Source organism: Diceros bicornis, chromosome 38, assembly GCF_020826845.1.
Source record: "Diceros bicornis minor isolate mBicDic1 chromosome 38, mDicBic1.mat.cur, whole genome shotgun sequence".
Taxonomy (NCBI): domain Eukaryota; kingdom Metazoa; phylum Chordata; class Mammalia; order Perissodactyla; family Rhinocerotidae; genus Diceros; species Diceros bicornis.
The window spans coordinates 26,442,058-26,459,005 of NC_080777.1; the positions used below are offsets into that span (position 1 = coordinate 26,442,058).

General features: G+C 36.8%; 1 protein-coding gene across 5 annotated transcripts in view; it reads right to left on the reverse strand.

Annotated features, from left to right (window-relative positions):
* DENND1B (DENN domain containing 1B) overlaps positions 1-16,948 on the reverse strand; it is a 251,133-nt gene that overhangs the window by 109,262 nt on the left and 124,923 nt on the right. For all 5 annotated transcript variants that reach the window (XM_058533740.1, XM_058533738.1, XM_058533739.1 and 2 more), the window contains one exon: positions 2,666-2,766. In XM_058533740.1, coding sequence (XP_058389723.1) covers positions 2,666-2,766 — 101 coding nt within the window. The remainder of the gene's footprint in view (positions 1-2,665; positions 2,767-16,948) is intronic.

Here is a 16,948-nt window from a genome sequence, read left to right on the forward strand (position 1 = left end):
TGAATTTCTTCCTACCTATGGACCCCTCAGGGACAAAACCTAAGTCTTATTCATTACATTACACACTCAAAGCTTGGCAAACAGGTGTGCACTAAATGTTTGCTATACAAATGGATGGATGAATGAATGAATGAGCCAACAAATTAGCAAGCCTTGTCAGCAGAGCAAGATGCGATATTCATCCATGGTCACAAGATGGCATTATGGCTCTCCAGTCTATGCCACACCAGAGATACCAGACGCAAAAACAAAAATACTTCCAGGAGCTAGAAGTACCTCAGTATTTGGAAAGTTCCAATCATCTTGAAGAGTTGGAAAATATACATTTACCCCTATCAAACATTCCTGGTGCTATTTTTGAAATAGAATATAAAAATTTCTTTATTCAAAACCCATGAGATTGAAGGGATAATCTCTAATATTTTTCTCCCTTTCACATACAGATCAGCATGATTCTAGGATCATTTGCAAGGATGCAAAAAGAAGAAAACCATTTTCCCTAGGAAATAGTTTAGTCCATAGAATTTTCTGACAGAATTCTAGAGTCTTAGATGGCTATTTCTAAAAAATTATATTATATTGCCCAGTTCCTACAATAGAAGCTGAGCCTATCATTGTGACCTTAAGGTTCAGGAAGTTTCAGATAACTCCTTGTTTGATTATCACTGCTGCAATCTCTGGACCAGGGAAGTGTCTGGCATGGAAGCTATTAGAACTTGTCCTAAAGGCTATTTCAGAGGTTAGAAACTAGTAAGAAAATTCCAGGGACTGAAATATGAAATAAGCTTCCTTCATTACAGTGGAAGCAGTAGAAAAAGAAGGACTTGAAGGCAGGGTCAGAAAGTATCAGGAAGATATCTCTGGAAAGAATTGGCACAAAACTACCTACCTCATAAAAGAGTTTCCAAACAACAATATTTTATAAGTTTTAAATGTGTAATCATTACAGAGAATTGAACTTAAAAGGATGTTACCTTCTATCAGGTCAGAACATTTTAAGAGAGACATTACAATGGTACAAAGTTTATTATGATAAAATATAATTCTAAACCTCATAATTAGAAGAGTTAGTTCTTAAACCACTAACTTCACACATATTTTTAAAAATCATATCAACATATTTTCAAATACTTTTGTAAAAAATTTGAAAAAAATTTTAATTACTGAACACTATGTTCTTACTACCAAAAAAAAGAGTACTTTAATGCGGCAAGTCTATTGCATACGTCAACGTCAATAAATTGCAGTTCCTGCCTTCAAGGAGGCTAATATATTCTAGGTAAGTTGGTCACAGAAAAAACTCTAAAATAAATACCAAAAGAGCCTATCTATAGATCTAGCTTTACTCTTAGCTTGTGTGTGTGTGACACTTCACAATACAATTAAACTGCATACCTATAGTCTCCTGCCAAACTGTTTCTTCTTTCCAGTATTTAAAGGGCAGAATGGCAGTGGTAGATCATTGGGAACCTACTTCATAGCATTATCAATACTAATAATATTACCATGCTATGAAAACACACAATATATTGGTATAATCAATATGTAGCCAAATATATGTGTTTTCATTACAATCATTTGCTCTGAAGAGGACTAGTCATAAAAACTGAATAGAAAACCTCTATGGATGGACTTAAATCATTTTAATCCTTAAATCTTCAAAGTGATCTGCTTTTCATGAAATGAGAAAGTTAAATAGATATTTTGATTCTAAAAGAGTTTTGTTTTTTAATAACATTTGTTGTGATATAAAGAAATACATTATGGTCAAAATTATTTCCTTCTGTGCATGTGTGTATGTGCATGTTTTAGAGGAAAAAATCTCATCTGATTTCTTAAGAATTAAGCTATGCCTGCAGAAGATGATTATGCAGTGAAGAGAACACTCTACCCTACAGTCCAGGAGAAGGTCCCCAGGCTGCTGTGTGGGAGTGTACTTCACTATAAGTCTAGCTTCACTCTAAGTATGCAGACTCTTCTGGGGAAGAGAACAGGTAAGTTCTAGAGGTGCAGTTGAATTCAGATTGGGTGAGATCACTGGGAGTTGTTTCTAATGCCAGGAAGCTTTTCAGAATTATTCTCAACACTTTCCACATTCTTTTCATAGTGGCTTAAGGCTGAGACTTTGATCTAAACCAGAAACCCAGGGAATCCCCGTATTAGAGGCAACCCCTTTGCTGGTATTTGGTATTCGGTGTGCTAGGGAGGGAAGAGGAGTGAAGGAAGGTGTCCTGAAGTAAAGGGAAGGAGACTGTGGGCTGACACAGTTTGTTTTCTGACGGACTCTGCAGACGAATTTTGACACTTAAGATACTGAGTTCTCTAAGTGATACTATAACTTCTCTACAATTTTCCTAACCACAACTAAGATTGTATTAGTTTCTATTTACGCATTTAATTATCTAAATGAACCACTAATAACCGCAGAAGAAACTCACAAAATCTAAAGAATTTTATGTTTGCCAAGTATACATTTTTGCTACCTTTGGAAAGAACTACTCTGCCGTTGATAAAAGCACCTCTTAATACTTGTTACTAATCCTTAAGTCAAGTTTCAGAGATTTCACTCATGTATATATACACCAAGCTTACCTAATCTACAAATAAACAGATGTTTTTCTAATCATGAAACCTGGATTTAAAGGAGTCTGGCACGTCGCCTTACCAGCAGTAGTCCAGCAGGTGTGGAGGAAGCACTGGGATGTAAATGTGCTGCCAGTACATTGGGTAGAGCAGAGCAACTGATCCATGGAGACAGGCAGTTAACTAAAATTTGTAAAGGATAACAACAATAAGTAGCTGCTAACCCTCTAAACAAAAGGCATGCTCAAGTTATCAAAGATTAATGATAATCATCAAACAATTTATTTAACGGCCTAAATTACATTACCTTTATCATTCTGTGTGTAAAAAGTCTTATATTTCAGAAGTCCCTCTGAAAAATACATAAACAGCACAAGTAGCTTCTTGGGCATCTTATGTAGACAGTTATAACTATCTGAAAATATAGTGCTTGGGGTTGAAGCTTAGAACATAAATAAAAGTAAAACTGAAAAATTAGGTGAGTATCTCAGAAGAAACTGTAGGAAATTACAATTTGTGCAGCACCGTTCGCATATCATTCAGATTAATATACCATGATTAAATATGGAAAGGAAGAGAGGCTGAAAGCTCCTGAGGGATATCATTAGGGCAAATTGCCAAAGAATGAAACATGAGCCAGTCAGGAGAGTCTGGAAGCTGCAATAATACCAGGGGACTTGAATGTTCGACAGTTGGAGCTTCAGTAATGTGTGAACCGCGGGTTATGGTATCAAGAGACTCTGTTCACTGACACATAGAATGTCACTATTGACCAGCGAACTGCCCAAGCTTGACAGCTGTACTACAGGAAGCCAAGTATATCATAATTTCATATTTAAACTGTTCATTTCAGATTAACATTTTGTTTCCTAGCTTTATATCACAACAGCTGCAAATACATTGATGCTATTTTAAAGGTAATTGCCATTTTAATTGTTTTGTTTTGGCAAGCAGTTAATTAAATATTTTTTAATGCTAACAAAGGGATATCATTTTTTTCCCCTCCCTCCTACTGACCTTCATCAGAATTCCTTACTGTGATTTTCTTTACATTTTCAATTATATTTCTTTAAATGTTGTCATTTTTTAGTGTTTAAAGCAATAATTAAAACAACATTCTTCATTTCAAGGTTTTGCTTTAGTCTGCATTTCAAGGTTACTAACTAAATCATTTTATTCAACTTGAATATTAGAATTTAAAAATAAAACCAACTGAAAATGAACCACAGACTTTCTATAAATCATTATCTCTATTTCATTACACAAAGAAATTAAAACGTACATATAGCAATGAAATTAATTTAAAAGGATAAATGTATACAAAGCAATTCAATCTTAATAGCAACATTTGACTATATTTAAGTGTAAAATAGTTCCACTAAATAAAAAAATCAATGAAAATAATCTAATCTGAACCAAAAACATAAAAATTTGATTAAAAATATACTCATTTCATCAAATGTATTATATAATCTTTACATTTAGATTCTTAATCAATTTTATATGGCAAACAATGTATTTTGATTCAATTTAGGATGCTATCATTAAAGGGTTTTAGTACTTTGCACTTAAGCTTTAATAGCTTATCTACAGTATTCCTTCAATAAATATTATTTTTAAAATTCCTTAATTAAAGCATACAATATACCACTAGGAGGCATTCAAATACTTCTATTTAACAATCATAGACCATGAATTTATTTATCTTACATTTCTGAACTAGAAGGAAATGAAAATGGGGTTGATCTAACTCAGATTCTCAGAGAGCTTTCCAGTACTCCTTGGTTGTAAATTAGGCATCTTTAAAGCTGCATTAACTCTTTCCATCCCTTCAGTGTAGCCCAATGGGCTAAAAGAGCTATGTAGCTTTGAAAGGCAGCTAATTTACTCAGTTTCTCCATTCGCACATAGATGACTTCTAAAACAGCTCATTTAAAACCTTAAAAAAAAAAGAGGAAAACCCTTTTTTTTTTTTTTTTGTGAGGTAGATCAGTCCTGTGCTAACATCTGCCAATCCTCCTCATTTTTTTGCTGAGGAACACTGGCCCTGGGCTAACATCCGTGCCCATCTTCCTCCACTCTATATGGGACACCGCCACAGCATGGCTTGACAAGTGGTGCGTCGGTGCGCGCACGGGATCCAAACCGGCTAACCCCGGGCCTCCGCAGTGGAGCTCGCACACTTAACTGATTGTGCCACCGGGCCGGCCCCCAAATGTTCCTTTTTTATTGTTGAGAAAATAATTAACAGTGTAACAAGAGGAAAAAACACATTCTCAAAATGAGGAATTATAATATAGGTAACTTATTTTACTGGGCACACCCAGAGTCCAAAGCACTCTATTAAATGTTATATAAATACTTCCCCCATGCCCTTAATGGTCATCCTTAAATGAAGTTATGAATTATTCACTAAGGCACAATATTATCTGATGAATGTGATTGGTTTCTTAGAGGATGATTTCTGTGATGATAAGAAGAATCACAAAATTTCTGCAATGGCTAGCATTTGGCAGAGAGTTATCTCTGCTAATCAAGATCTTCCAGGAAAGAAGGAAGCTCTACAGAATCTGGCAACTACCCCTCCCTAACCACAGTTTCTGGCCTAAGCAACTAGAATGAATTATTTAAAGTAATATAGCAACAGTGTCAGGTGTGGGTGGAACTATAAGGAATTTGCTTTTGCAAATACTGATTCTGTTAACTGTGAGACATCCAAATGGAGATTTCCAAAGAAGGCAGAAGCATACCAAAGAAGATGGATCCCCCATACCCACCTAGCAGCAGGTAATAACTATGTGATTAAAAAACAGAGAAAATACTGTTACAGCATAATTTGTAGAGGGGATAATAAAGTTATAAGCAAAAAAACGCCGTTAAGAAAAAAATATATTTACTAGGAAATTAGACACAGTTATATGTAAGTTGCATAAGATAATAACAATGAAGTGTATCACAGACCAAGTCAGAGCTCTGCCACTAAGAAGCTGTATGGCCTCTGGCACATCTGCAAATATAACGAGATCTCAGTTTCCTAATCTATAAAATAAGAAGTCTATGGTGATCTGTAACCATTGTCTCTGACAGATCTAACATTCTTTATTCTTAGAGCAGATCAATTCTAACATTTCATATTCTTAGTAACAGCTAGGGATCTTTTTTTCCATACAGGTGGTTAACAGAACACTTTAACTGGACTATAATTCAGAACCACCTTCAAAATATATCTAAAGACCATCTCTAAAAGCTTTAAAGCACATTTGGTAACTGAGCAACTGGAAGTATTATAATAATTTACTTACTTAATTCAACAAAGTTTTTGCGTGCCTACTATGTGCTATCATAAAACTCTACTAGGCAACAGGGACCCAGTTCTGAACAGAACAAAGTCCCCGTTTTCATGGAGCTTGCATATTAGTGGAGAAAGCAAACAATAAATAAGTAAAGTAGCTATGAAGACAGTTAGAGGTGAGTTCTATGAAGAAACTCAGAGCAGGGTAAGAAGCGAGAGAGTGATGGAAGGGCTCTTTTAGAGAGGAGGATTAGGGACAAACTCTGATGTGGTGACATTTGAACTGAGACCCAAGTGAAATAAGAGCACTCCAGGCAGACGAAACAATGCACTCAAAGATCCCGAGATGTGAACAGGCTTGGCATCTTCACAGAGCAGTAGGGAGGTCAGGTGATCAGACTGGAGGAGGTGGGAGAACAGCAGGGCATGAAGTCAGACAGGCAAGCAGCATCAAGGCTGAGAGCCCTCTGGGGCATGGCAAAGACTCTACATTTTGTTCTGGACAATATGTGTCCATACCTCTGAAGAGAGTGCTAACTGTCACAACAAATGATTTACCTAGAACATTTTGAGAACCACGCAAATTAAGGGAAATCAGCTACATACTTCAGAAGTTTGGTTTGCAGAATAAAGTACTATGAGATCAACTGATAATTATATAAGTTATCTATGATATACTGAATTGTTCAGCTTAAGGGAAATGACAATCATATTTCTTTGGATTAGAATTACTCAGGATTCTACGTCTGGTTCAGGAGAGGGCTGCAACTCCACATTGCCTTTCTAATACTCCGTCAGCTGCTTCTTTAATACCATATTGTCCTTTGGGAAAGCAAAGAGGGTGGGAGAAAGGGTTCAACGTTTGCGTTAGAGCATATCCCTGGCATTATACCCTGGAAACTGAAGGAATAATGCATTGCTATAACTTTCCAAAAAAAACAAATTTACCAAATAAAGGTTTAAGAAAAAAAATTCCTTATCATCTTTGTTTAATGACATATTTAATGCACATATAATTTCACAAAGCATACTGGATTGAAATGATACAGTCCCAAAGTACTGACTAATGCAAAATAAAATCATTGGGAATATTTATTTCCCATGCACCACAATTATAAAATAAGTATATATGGAAACCATGTGAAGACACAAGAACTGGGGCATGTGAAATCAGAGAAAGAAACCTGACAACAAAGGTTGGCAATAGTGAACTTCATCATAAAATAAAGGCACTTGACTTCCAGTTCCAGGCCACCAAGTCTAATGCAGATTCTGTCACTGATAATAATAATAATAGCAAACATTTATATAATGCTTACTATGTACCAGGCACTATTCTGAGTACCTGATGTACTCAGATTTAATTCACACAACAACCTTATGAAATAGGTACTATTATCATTACAGTCACGTGTCACTTAACGAGAGGGATATACTCTGAGAAATGTGCTGTTACACAATTTTATTGTTGTGCAAACATCATAGAGTACACTTACACAAACCTAGATGGTATGTATAGCCTACTACACACCTAGGCTATATACTAATAATCTTATGGGACCACCGTTGTACATGCGATTCATTGTTAACCAAAATGTTGTTTTGTGGCGCATGACTGTATTCCCATTTTACAAATCATGACACCACAGCAAAGTTAAACCAATTGCCCAAGATCACACAGCTAGTAAGTGGCAAAGCCAGGAAACCAACCCAAGCAGGCTCCAGAGTACAACAGCCATCATTTTAAACAGCCTTTTGATATAAACGGATTCAAACTTCCCATCTTTATGAGGCTTTGCGTAATATCTACTGGCTGAAAATATTTTATCCTAATTATATAGTGGAGAATGAGTCTTTGGACTGAACAAACAAGAACAGTTGACCTTTATAAGAAAAATTTAGGGTCTATGATAGAGATCCAACTTATAAAACTTTCCTCAGGCATCAGTCTACAACTTCAGCAGAAAACCAACAGAACAGATTCTCTCAGAAAATGTTAAAAAGATAAAATAATTGATAAAAATTCTACAAGTTATCATCTCAACCTGCATCTGCAAGTACATTTAGCTGGAAGCTAAACCAAAGCTCTTCCCCTTTGTGATAGGAAATCTCATTTATTCCTTGTTCTTCAAGTATATTTACCAGAGGAAATCAGCCTACTAATAAAACTAAGCTATGTTTTAAGCAATTAAATAGACATGTATTTTGAGGGGAAAAAAAATGCATTAACAGATTCCCAAGGAGACAGCAGAAAAACAATCCATCTAGAATGATGACCACAATGAAAAACAGCACAATTTTAATTCACACGATTTATAAGTAAAGATCTCATATTGACCATCGCCACTCCCATTATTCCAGTCTCTATATCTTTCACACAGATTGTGCCTCATTCTTACATAGAAGTCCTTCTCACTTCAACTAGAGTTCTATATGATTTACTGAGGGGCATATTTATGTCCCCTAAGAATGTATTTATGACAAAATCCAAGAACTACAGATTAGAGGCTTCATTTGATTTTTAACTGAATCAATATTTAGTTCAGAAATTTAAGCACTATAAATAACTATAGGTATACAGAATAAATTGCTGCAGAGATGGGAATGTGATAAGCTCCTCAAGGAATGAAAAAAAAATTAGTGGAAAGCATAAAGAAACCATCTGCTGAAACATGTTTAATTTACATTCACATTTAAAAGTTTAGGCCAAAAACGGTAGCAGAAAGGTATTTGAAAACCACCAAGTTATCGCAACTATAAAATACTCTAACTTGAGCAAAATTCTAATATTCAAATTAAGTTATAGTTGTAAGGAAATGTGTGGATAAATAGCAACTTTATATAACGAAAAGAGACAGTATTTGGTTGTGCAGTTTTTAACGCTTTTTTATACTAAAATATTACTTTATATTTCATTCTCTTTCTTCATCCTAATCTCTTTCCATCAAACCCAAGTCTTCTGGAGAGTTCTAATCATCTCACATTTGGTCACTGGTTTATTAGCTTTTCCTAGCCAAATGAGTCTAAATTTTTTTTGCTTGCAGGCTTCTTTCATATATTCATTCTTTCATTCATTTTACAGATGGGGAAACTGAGGCAAAGTGAAACCAACTGCCCAAGATCACACAACTAGTGAGTGGGACACCACACATGCCAGACAATATAACTGGTACCAGGGATCCAGTACCAGACAAGAGAGTCCAGAATCTCTGCCCTCCAGGAACTTACATTCCATGTCCTGTCTACACATCACCAAGACTGTCATACTAACCTCCCCTCAACTCTGGATTTCTGTAGCTGTCATGTTATACATCAATGTCAATGTTTTAAAACACATTCCCCTACAAGACCTTTCCCTATTATAAACTTACTGCTTTCTAGTTCTCATTCTCAAAGTCAATTCAATAGCAGTTTTGCTTTTCCTGGAAAAGGCCTATCTACATTTCCACCAAAATTAAGGAGTCTAGTACTACCACACTGCTCAATGTATTTAGCCATCTTTCTCCTCCCAAACTTCCAGACTCTGGATTCTAGAGACTATGGGTTAGGATGTTTATGCGAATTATATAAAGACTACATAATTTAGGCAATTATTTAAGAAATAAACAGTACAATTAAAGAATCACTGCATCTAAGAACTAGAAAAGACCTTAGAGATCATTCTTGTTCAATTCTCTCATTTTTTAGATAAGAAACTTCAGGGTAAAAGAAATTAAATGGCTTATATGAAGTCATTCAATTTTTTGGTTGAGTAGTCAGGACTGAAACACAAATCTTTAATTTTACAAGATATTATTGATGTAATCACACTACTACCATATCTGGGGACAATATGTCAAATAATCAATAAATAAAATTCAATTGGCTAAAACTACTTTAACTATTAGGCATCTTTGAAAATCATAATTTAAAATCTCTCACCAAAAACAAAATAAAACTGATCACAAATCATTAGCAACTGAAAAGAGACAATCAAAATTGCAAAGCAATCACAAAACAACTTCTAAATCATTATAAGCGGAGTTAAATACTCAATTTGTAACTTACATATAATTAAATGAGAATAAATAATTATACATATAATATTAAAATTGTATATATTCCCTTATATACACCAAACATACATATATGTACATTTAGCATGCACAAATATATGTAAATATATACATCTGTATATAAGCATCTACGAGTATGTATATCTATATATGTATACACATGCACACACACTCATAAAGTTACAATTTACTAGTAGTAAATGACACCAAGCCCTGCCCCACTATACGGCAGATCCTAAATAAATACTTAGTGAAGATCTGTCCTTCGTGTGTCATTCTATACTTCTCCTTCCTTACCTACTTTCAAGCAGACTCTATATCCAATAGACATTTCCTTAGAAATGTTTCTAAACCCCAACTTCATCTACCTCTTATGGTCACTGTCCTAGCTCAGGAGCTAGTCATCTCTTGCTTTTATTACTGCAAAAGCCTCTTAATTAGACTCCGGCCAGTCAGAATTTCCCTACTCTATTTTTTTCTTTTATAATGCCACCAGTGTTATCTTCCCCAAAATAAACCTGGTCATATAATGTACCTCATTTGCCTCCCCACAATCTGTTGGATAAAATCCAAACCCTTTAATTTAGCCAACATGATTCTTCACAATCTGGGCACTGCTTACTTCTCCAACTAGATTCTGTAGCACAACTTCTCTCTCTCTCTCTTCTCACACACACACATACACACACACACTGACACATTAGACAAGTAAGAATTTCCTAGACAAGAGATAAATTCCTTTCAAGAACCAGGTGTTACACTGAAGTCAACTCTTCAATCTACCACTCTTCCTCCTACATATCCCATATTAAAGTTCTTATCACATTGACTGGCCTTGATTCACTGACACTATATGATTTATTATTTTATTTACATTTATTAATATGATTCTATAGACTCATACATTAATAACTTTGAAATTCCTAGTACAGAATACCTGGAAAATAATATTATTTATCAATACACAAATGAATGAATCAATACCCTTATACTCTATCTTTGGAAAACTCTACCAACATCAACCATTTCCTTCAAAATAAAGGTCTTTCTTTACTTCTCAGGTGGTTAACTATTTTTTACTCTTTCCATAACACTACTTTATCACTGCAGTAAATCACAATAAAATACCAGATTCATGGAAGCTGTGCCTTCAATTTACTGCCTCTCAGCTCCAAATTCACTCTTTGATACCTATCTGTGATAATGGATCTGGACCTTTGAAATATCTGTCTTTTACCAGATGGCCTAATGTCACTAGAGGACAAAGTAGAGCTTTGTCAGTAGAGGACACTGGAGATACGTTGCAGGAGGAAAGGATTTTTGCTTCCTGGCTCCCAGTGCGCTCTCAGGTGGGCTCCTGCAGAGCCTGTGCTCCTCCAGGACCTGGCTCTTGCAGTACCCAGTGGCCAGTAACACCCAGCAGAACACCTGGCACCTTCTTCAGGTAGTTTTGTAGGAGCATGCTTCTGGTGAGGTATCTCCCCACGGCAATCAGCTAGCTACCTGGCTGGCAGGTTAATTACATTGGACCTCTTCCATCAAGGAGGAGACAGCGGTCATCCTCACTGGAATAAATATTCTGGATAAGGATTTGTCTTCTCTGCCCATAATGCTTCTGCCAGTACCACCATTATTAGACTCACAGAGTAACATATCCATCAGCATGGCATTCCACAACACTGAATCTCATTAAAGTATTCCTTTAACAGAAAAGTAAGTAAAGCAATGCGCTCATACCCATAATACTAACTAGCCTTACCTATACGTCTAACCTAGAAGCAAGTGGCCTAACTGAAAGATGGAATGGCTTACTGAAGACTCAGTTATGATGCCAGTGGGGAAATAACACCCGCAAAGGGAGGAGTTCTGTTTTACATGATGCAGGATGTGCTCTGAATCAGAAACCTTTTTTGGTGCTGTTTCTGCCATAGCCAGATTATGTGGGACCAGGAATCAAGGGGTGGAAGTGTGAGTGGCCCTCTCATTATTGCACTTAATAACCCACTTGCAGAAGTTCTACTACCTGTCCCAGCAGTGCAGAGCTCTTCTGGTTTGGAGATCTTACCCAACAGGGGAATGCTATCACTTGAATTGGAAGATGAGACTGCCGCCTGGCCATTTTGGGTCTCTTATGCCACTGAACCAACAGGTTAAAAGGGGTTAATCTACTAACTGGAGTGACTGATCTCAATAACCAAAGGGAAACTGGGTTGCTTCTAAACAATGGAGGCAAGGAGGACTGCGCCTGGAACCAGGGGATTCTCTGGGGCTCCTGTTGGGACTTCCTCACCTAAAGGTTAATGGGCAACTATAGCAATCAAAAAAGAGCAGAACTATTGAGGATTCAGAGCTTTTGAGAATGAAAGTTTGTGTCATTATACCAGGTAAAGAACCCAACTACTAGCTGAGTTCTGGCTGAAGGCAGGGAAATACAGAAAGGGTAGTAAAAGAAGGAAGCCATAAATATCAATTATGGTCTCATGATCAGTTACAGAAACAAGGCTGTAGTAGCACTGCATTTTTTTATTTGCCTTCATATGTGTGTTTATTTTTATCTGCTAACCATTTTTTCTTCTCTCTACTTCTCATTTTTATTTTATATACACGTTGTTAGTAACTAACAGAAAATTAACTGTGATTGTAATTGACTTTGAAGAGATGGATTCAATGACTCTTAGGACTGTGCTTCTCCTCATTTGGGGGAAAGGATGAGAATGTCTACATTTGCAAAAAGGATAGCTCTATCTTACTAGGTAGACATACAGATTTGTTTTGTTGTTTAACCAGATGTGCAAATGTGTGTAGAAGGGTATAAATGCAAGCTGAGTATCCAATCAGGTGGACTGTACCAGTTATCAATTTATTGCCTCTCAGCTCCAAATTTACTCCTCACTGCCTGACCTGTGAAAATGGATCTGTGCTCTTTAGATATTTTTTCCTTCTACCAGGTGGCAGGATGTTAAGCTTTGTCAGGAGAGGACACTGAAGAGACATTTCAGAAAGAACAAGTTTTGTTTTCCAGTTCCAGTGTACTCACTCGGGAGGCTCCTGCAAAGCCTGTGCCTTGAGAAGGGCCTGGCTTCCCCAGGGCCCAGTTCCTGTAGCAAAGGTGGCTACGAGGCTCCTCTGTAATAGGCAGCTTCTGCAGTGCCTGGTTCCTGCAAATTACAGTGGCCAAAGGGCCCCCCACCCCTCCCCACCACAGGCAGCTGTGCAGCAGGAGGGCCTCTGGCTTTCGCAGTATTTGCAGTCTTTCCAGTGCTTGGCTCCTGCAGCACAAGAGGCTGCTCTTGCACCTGACTATTGCAGTGTACACTGTCAGTGGTACCAAGTGGCCAGTAGTTTCCCTTGGTGCCATCTTTCCCTCAGCTGGTTTTTCAGGGAGTGCCTCCAGTCAGGAAACCCCAATAAATTACTTTCCCTCAGGTGGCTTCATAGCAGTGTGCTGCCAGTGAGGCACCTCTCTGTGAACAGATTCCCCAGCACCCCTAGCGTGGCTTTTCAGCTACTTTGAAGGGATGTGTCTCTCTGGGGGCAGCTTTCCCAGGCACCCCAAAGGGCAGGATGCGGCAAATTCTGCCAGTGTGGCACCACAGCAACTTCTCTGCCATCCAGTGAGCCCTGGCTGTGCCCTCTCCAACAGGGTCTTGGTCTCAGGCCCAGGTGGGGTTTCCTCCTTGGGTGCTCTATCTTGGCCCTAAGGTCAGGAGCTGCTTTATATCTGCTATGCCTATATTCTCTAGAGTTTTCTTCACTTCTCACTAGCCCATTCCTTGTTACTCCAATCCTATGGTTACAGTTTTAAATTCTTGATATTAAGCTTTCCTTGTTCAAATTACTGCACAGTTTCTTTCTCCTGATGGGACCCAGACTGATACAGACTGATAAGATACTCATTATCTTGCCTATAGAACACTGCCTGGCATGAGTCAAGTGCTCCATAAATGAGGAATGATTGAATGAATGAACAAATAAACAATTTTCATAGGGAGAAAGCAGTATGTTTTCCACTTAGGACCACATGAAGTCCAAAAGATACCAAACCAAGTTCCTGTATAGGCTAAACAAGAGTTAATATAGCAATAGAAATTCACGAAGCTGAAAAGAGTTCAAGATGTATTGATAACTTTTTCCCCAAGGAATCACAATTTTGGCATAGATTTTTTAAAAAATTAAAATTCTCTAGTAGAAAATGACTAAACAAATCTTTTTTTTTTTTTAAGACAAAACCTACAAGGAAATTAGCCTCTAACTTATAAACTTCAGAATTTACAAACAAATCTTTATTATTATCATTATTATTTAAAGAGACAACTGTCAGTGGGACAATCAAAAAGACACATTTTTATTGTCAAAGAGATAAGTTTTTATTCTTGTATTTTCAGTATCAGATGAATATTTCATATTTCATACTAAAATATAATTAATAAAAATTTTATTTTAAAAAGTTTTCTCTCTGATATCCACAATTTAAAAGATTAAATTTATTCTTAAATACACACATACATCAATGGAACAGAACTGAAACCCCAGAAACAAAACCTCACATCTATGTGCAGCTAATCTTCGACAAAAGAGCAAAGAACATACAACGGAGAAAGGAAAGTCTCTTCAATAAATGGTGCTGGGAAAACTGGGCAGCCACTTGCAAAAGAATGAAAGTAGACCATCTGCTTTCGCCATACATAAAAATTAACTCAAAACGGATCAAAGACCTGAAGATGAGACCTGAAACTATAAAACTCCTGGAAGAAAATGTAGGCAGTATACTATTCGTCACTGGTCATAAAGGGATCTTCTCGAATTCCATGTCTACTAAGACAAGGGAAACAAAAGAAAAATTAACAAGTGGGACTTCATCAGACTAAAGACCTTCTGCAAGGCAAACGAAACCAGGATCAAAATGGAGAGACAACCCACTAGCTGGCAGAAAATATTTGCAAACCATATATCCAACAAAGGGTTAATCTCCATACTATATAAAGAACTCACACACCTGAACAACAAAAAAACAAATAACCCAATCAAAAAATGGGCAGAGGATAAGAACAGACATTTTTCCAAGGAAGATATACAGATAGCCAATAGGCACATGAAAAGATGCTCAACATCACTAACCATCAGGGAAATGCAAATCAAAACTACACTAAGATATCACCTTACAGCAGTGAGAATGGCTATAAACACCAAGACAAAAAATAACAAATGTTGGAGAGGCTGTGGAGAAATGCGAACTCTCATTCACTGCTGGTGGAAATGCAAACTGGTACAGCCTCTATGGAAAACAGTATAGAGATACCTCAAAAAATTAAAAATAGAAATACCTTATGATCCAGCTATCCCACTTCTGGGTATTTATCCAAAGAACCTGAAATCAACAATCCAAGGACGCTTATGCACCCCTATGTTCACTGCAGCATTATTCAGTATAGCCAAGATGTGGAAGCAACCCAAGTATCTATCAACAGATGATTGGATAAAGAAGATGTGGTATATCTATACAATGGAATACTACTCAGCCATAAAAAAAAGACAAAATTGTCCCATTTGCAACAACATGGATGGACCTGGAGGGTATTATGTTAAGTGAAATAAGCCAGACAGAGAAAGACAAATACTGTATGACCTCTCTCATATGTTCAATATAAACTAACACACGGGCAGAGAGAATAGTTTGGTGGTTACCAGGGGGAAGTGAGTTGGGGGTTGGGCACAAGGGGTGAAGGGGTGCATTTATATGGTGACTGACAAATAATAATGTACAACTGGAATCTCACAATGTTATAAACTATTATGACATCAATAAAAAAATGTAAAAAAAAAATACACACATACATACATACATATACACACGTATACACATACAGAAACCATGGTTCTAACCTTTAAAGAGATTAATATCTAATACCAGAGCTCAGCGAATTCACTAACAATTGTAACTTGAGAGAAAGGACATGTTGTAAGTGCTACCGTAGTTCAGGGATGAAAGGTACAACAGGAGTTGCTGACAGAAACGTGGCCTGTGAAACGCAAACCAAATTTTGGAAGACATTCAGGCGCATGGAGACGGGAGCATTCAAAATACATCTGAAGAAGAGCAAAAAGTGCAATTTCATGCATTGACTCAAAAAATTATTGCTAAAAGCCTACTACACATTAGCAGTGTCCTAAGACCTAGGTTTAATGTAGTGACTGAATCAGATAAGATCTCTGCCCTGAGGAGTTTATTGTCGAGAAACCTGAGTGGACAAGTAAGTAGAGAAAAAATTTAGGAAGAAAGTTTGGGGCCAGATAATGGACAGCTTGTAATGCCAGATTAAGGAGTTTTATAAGCAATGAGTAATCACCAATAGCTCTTTTTGATTCTGAAGGACTGAGTAACTGTATATGGAACGAACACAAAGGATAGGAAAGTGGCAGGTCCAAACAGAACGTAGCATTAAAAATGGGAGAAAAGGACAAATGAGAGATTTTGAGGATAACTGACTAGACTTTCAAAGACAAGGAAGACAAGTCCCTTCAGTACAAGTGATTAGAAACTCTTTAAGGGGAAGAGTACTATACTGGGGCAGAGTATAAACATGCACTTGCTTGTAACAAGACAGCGGTCAGAGAAAAAAGGAATAAAAAGGTAGGACCTAAGGATCTAAAGGACACAGGTGGGGAAGACAGAGGAGAGGGAGATGTCCATCACCAAATCAGTCCTACAGTAAGATGAGGAGATTATGGGGGAAAGATGATAAGTTCCATTCAGGAAATGTTGAGTGAAATATCCACAATGAGTTAAATTGCAGCATATAACCTAGGAAAGTTCATCAGAAGAGAAAAATTTGTCTAACTGCAAAATGAAAAAAATTTGTACTGTGTAAAAACATATAAATATAAAAGGTACATTTTAAAATAAACACACTGCTCTCAACAGTAGTTTTTCTAAAGAAACAGAAACAATACATATAATTTTTCTTATATTTAACATTGATAATCACTAACAGCACAAAATTAAGTCATTCTATATAGA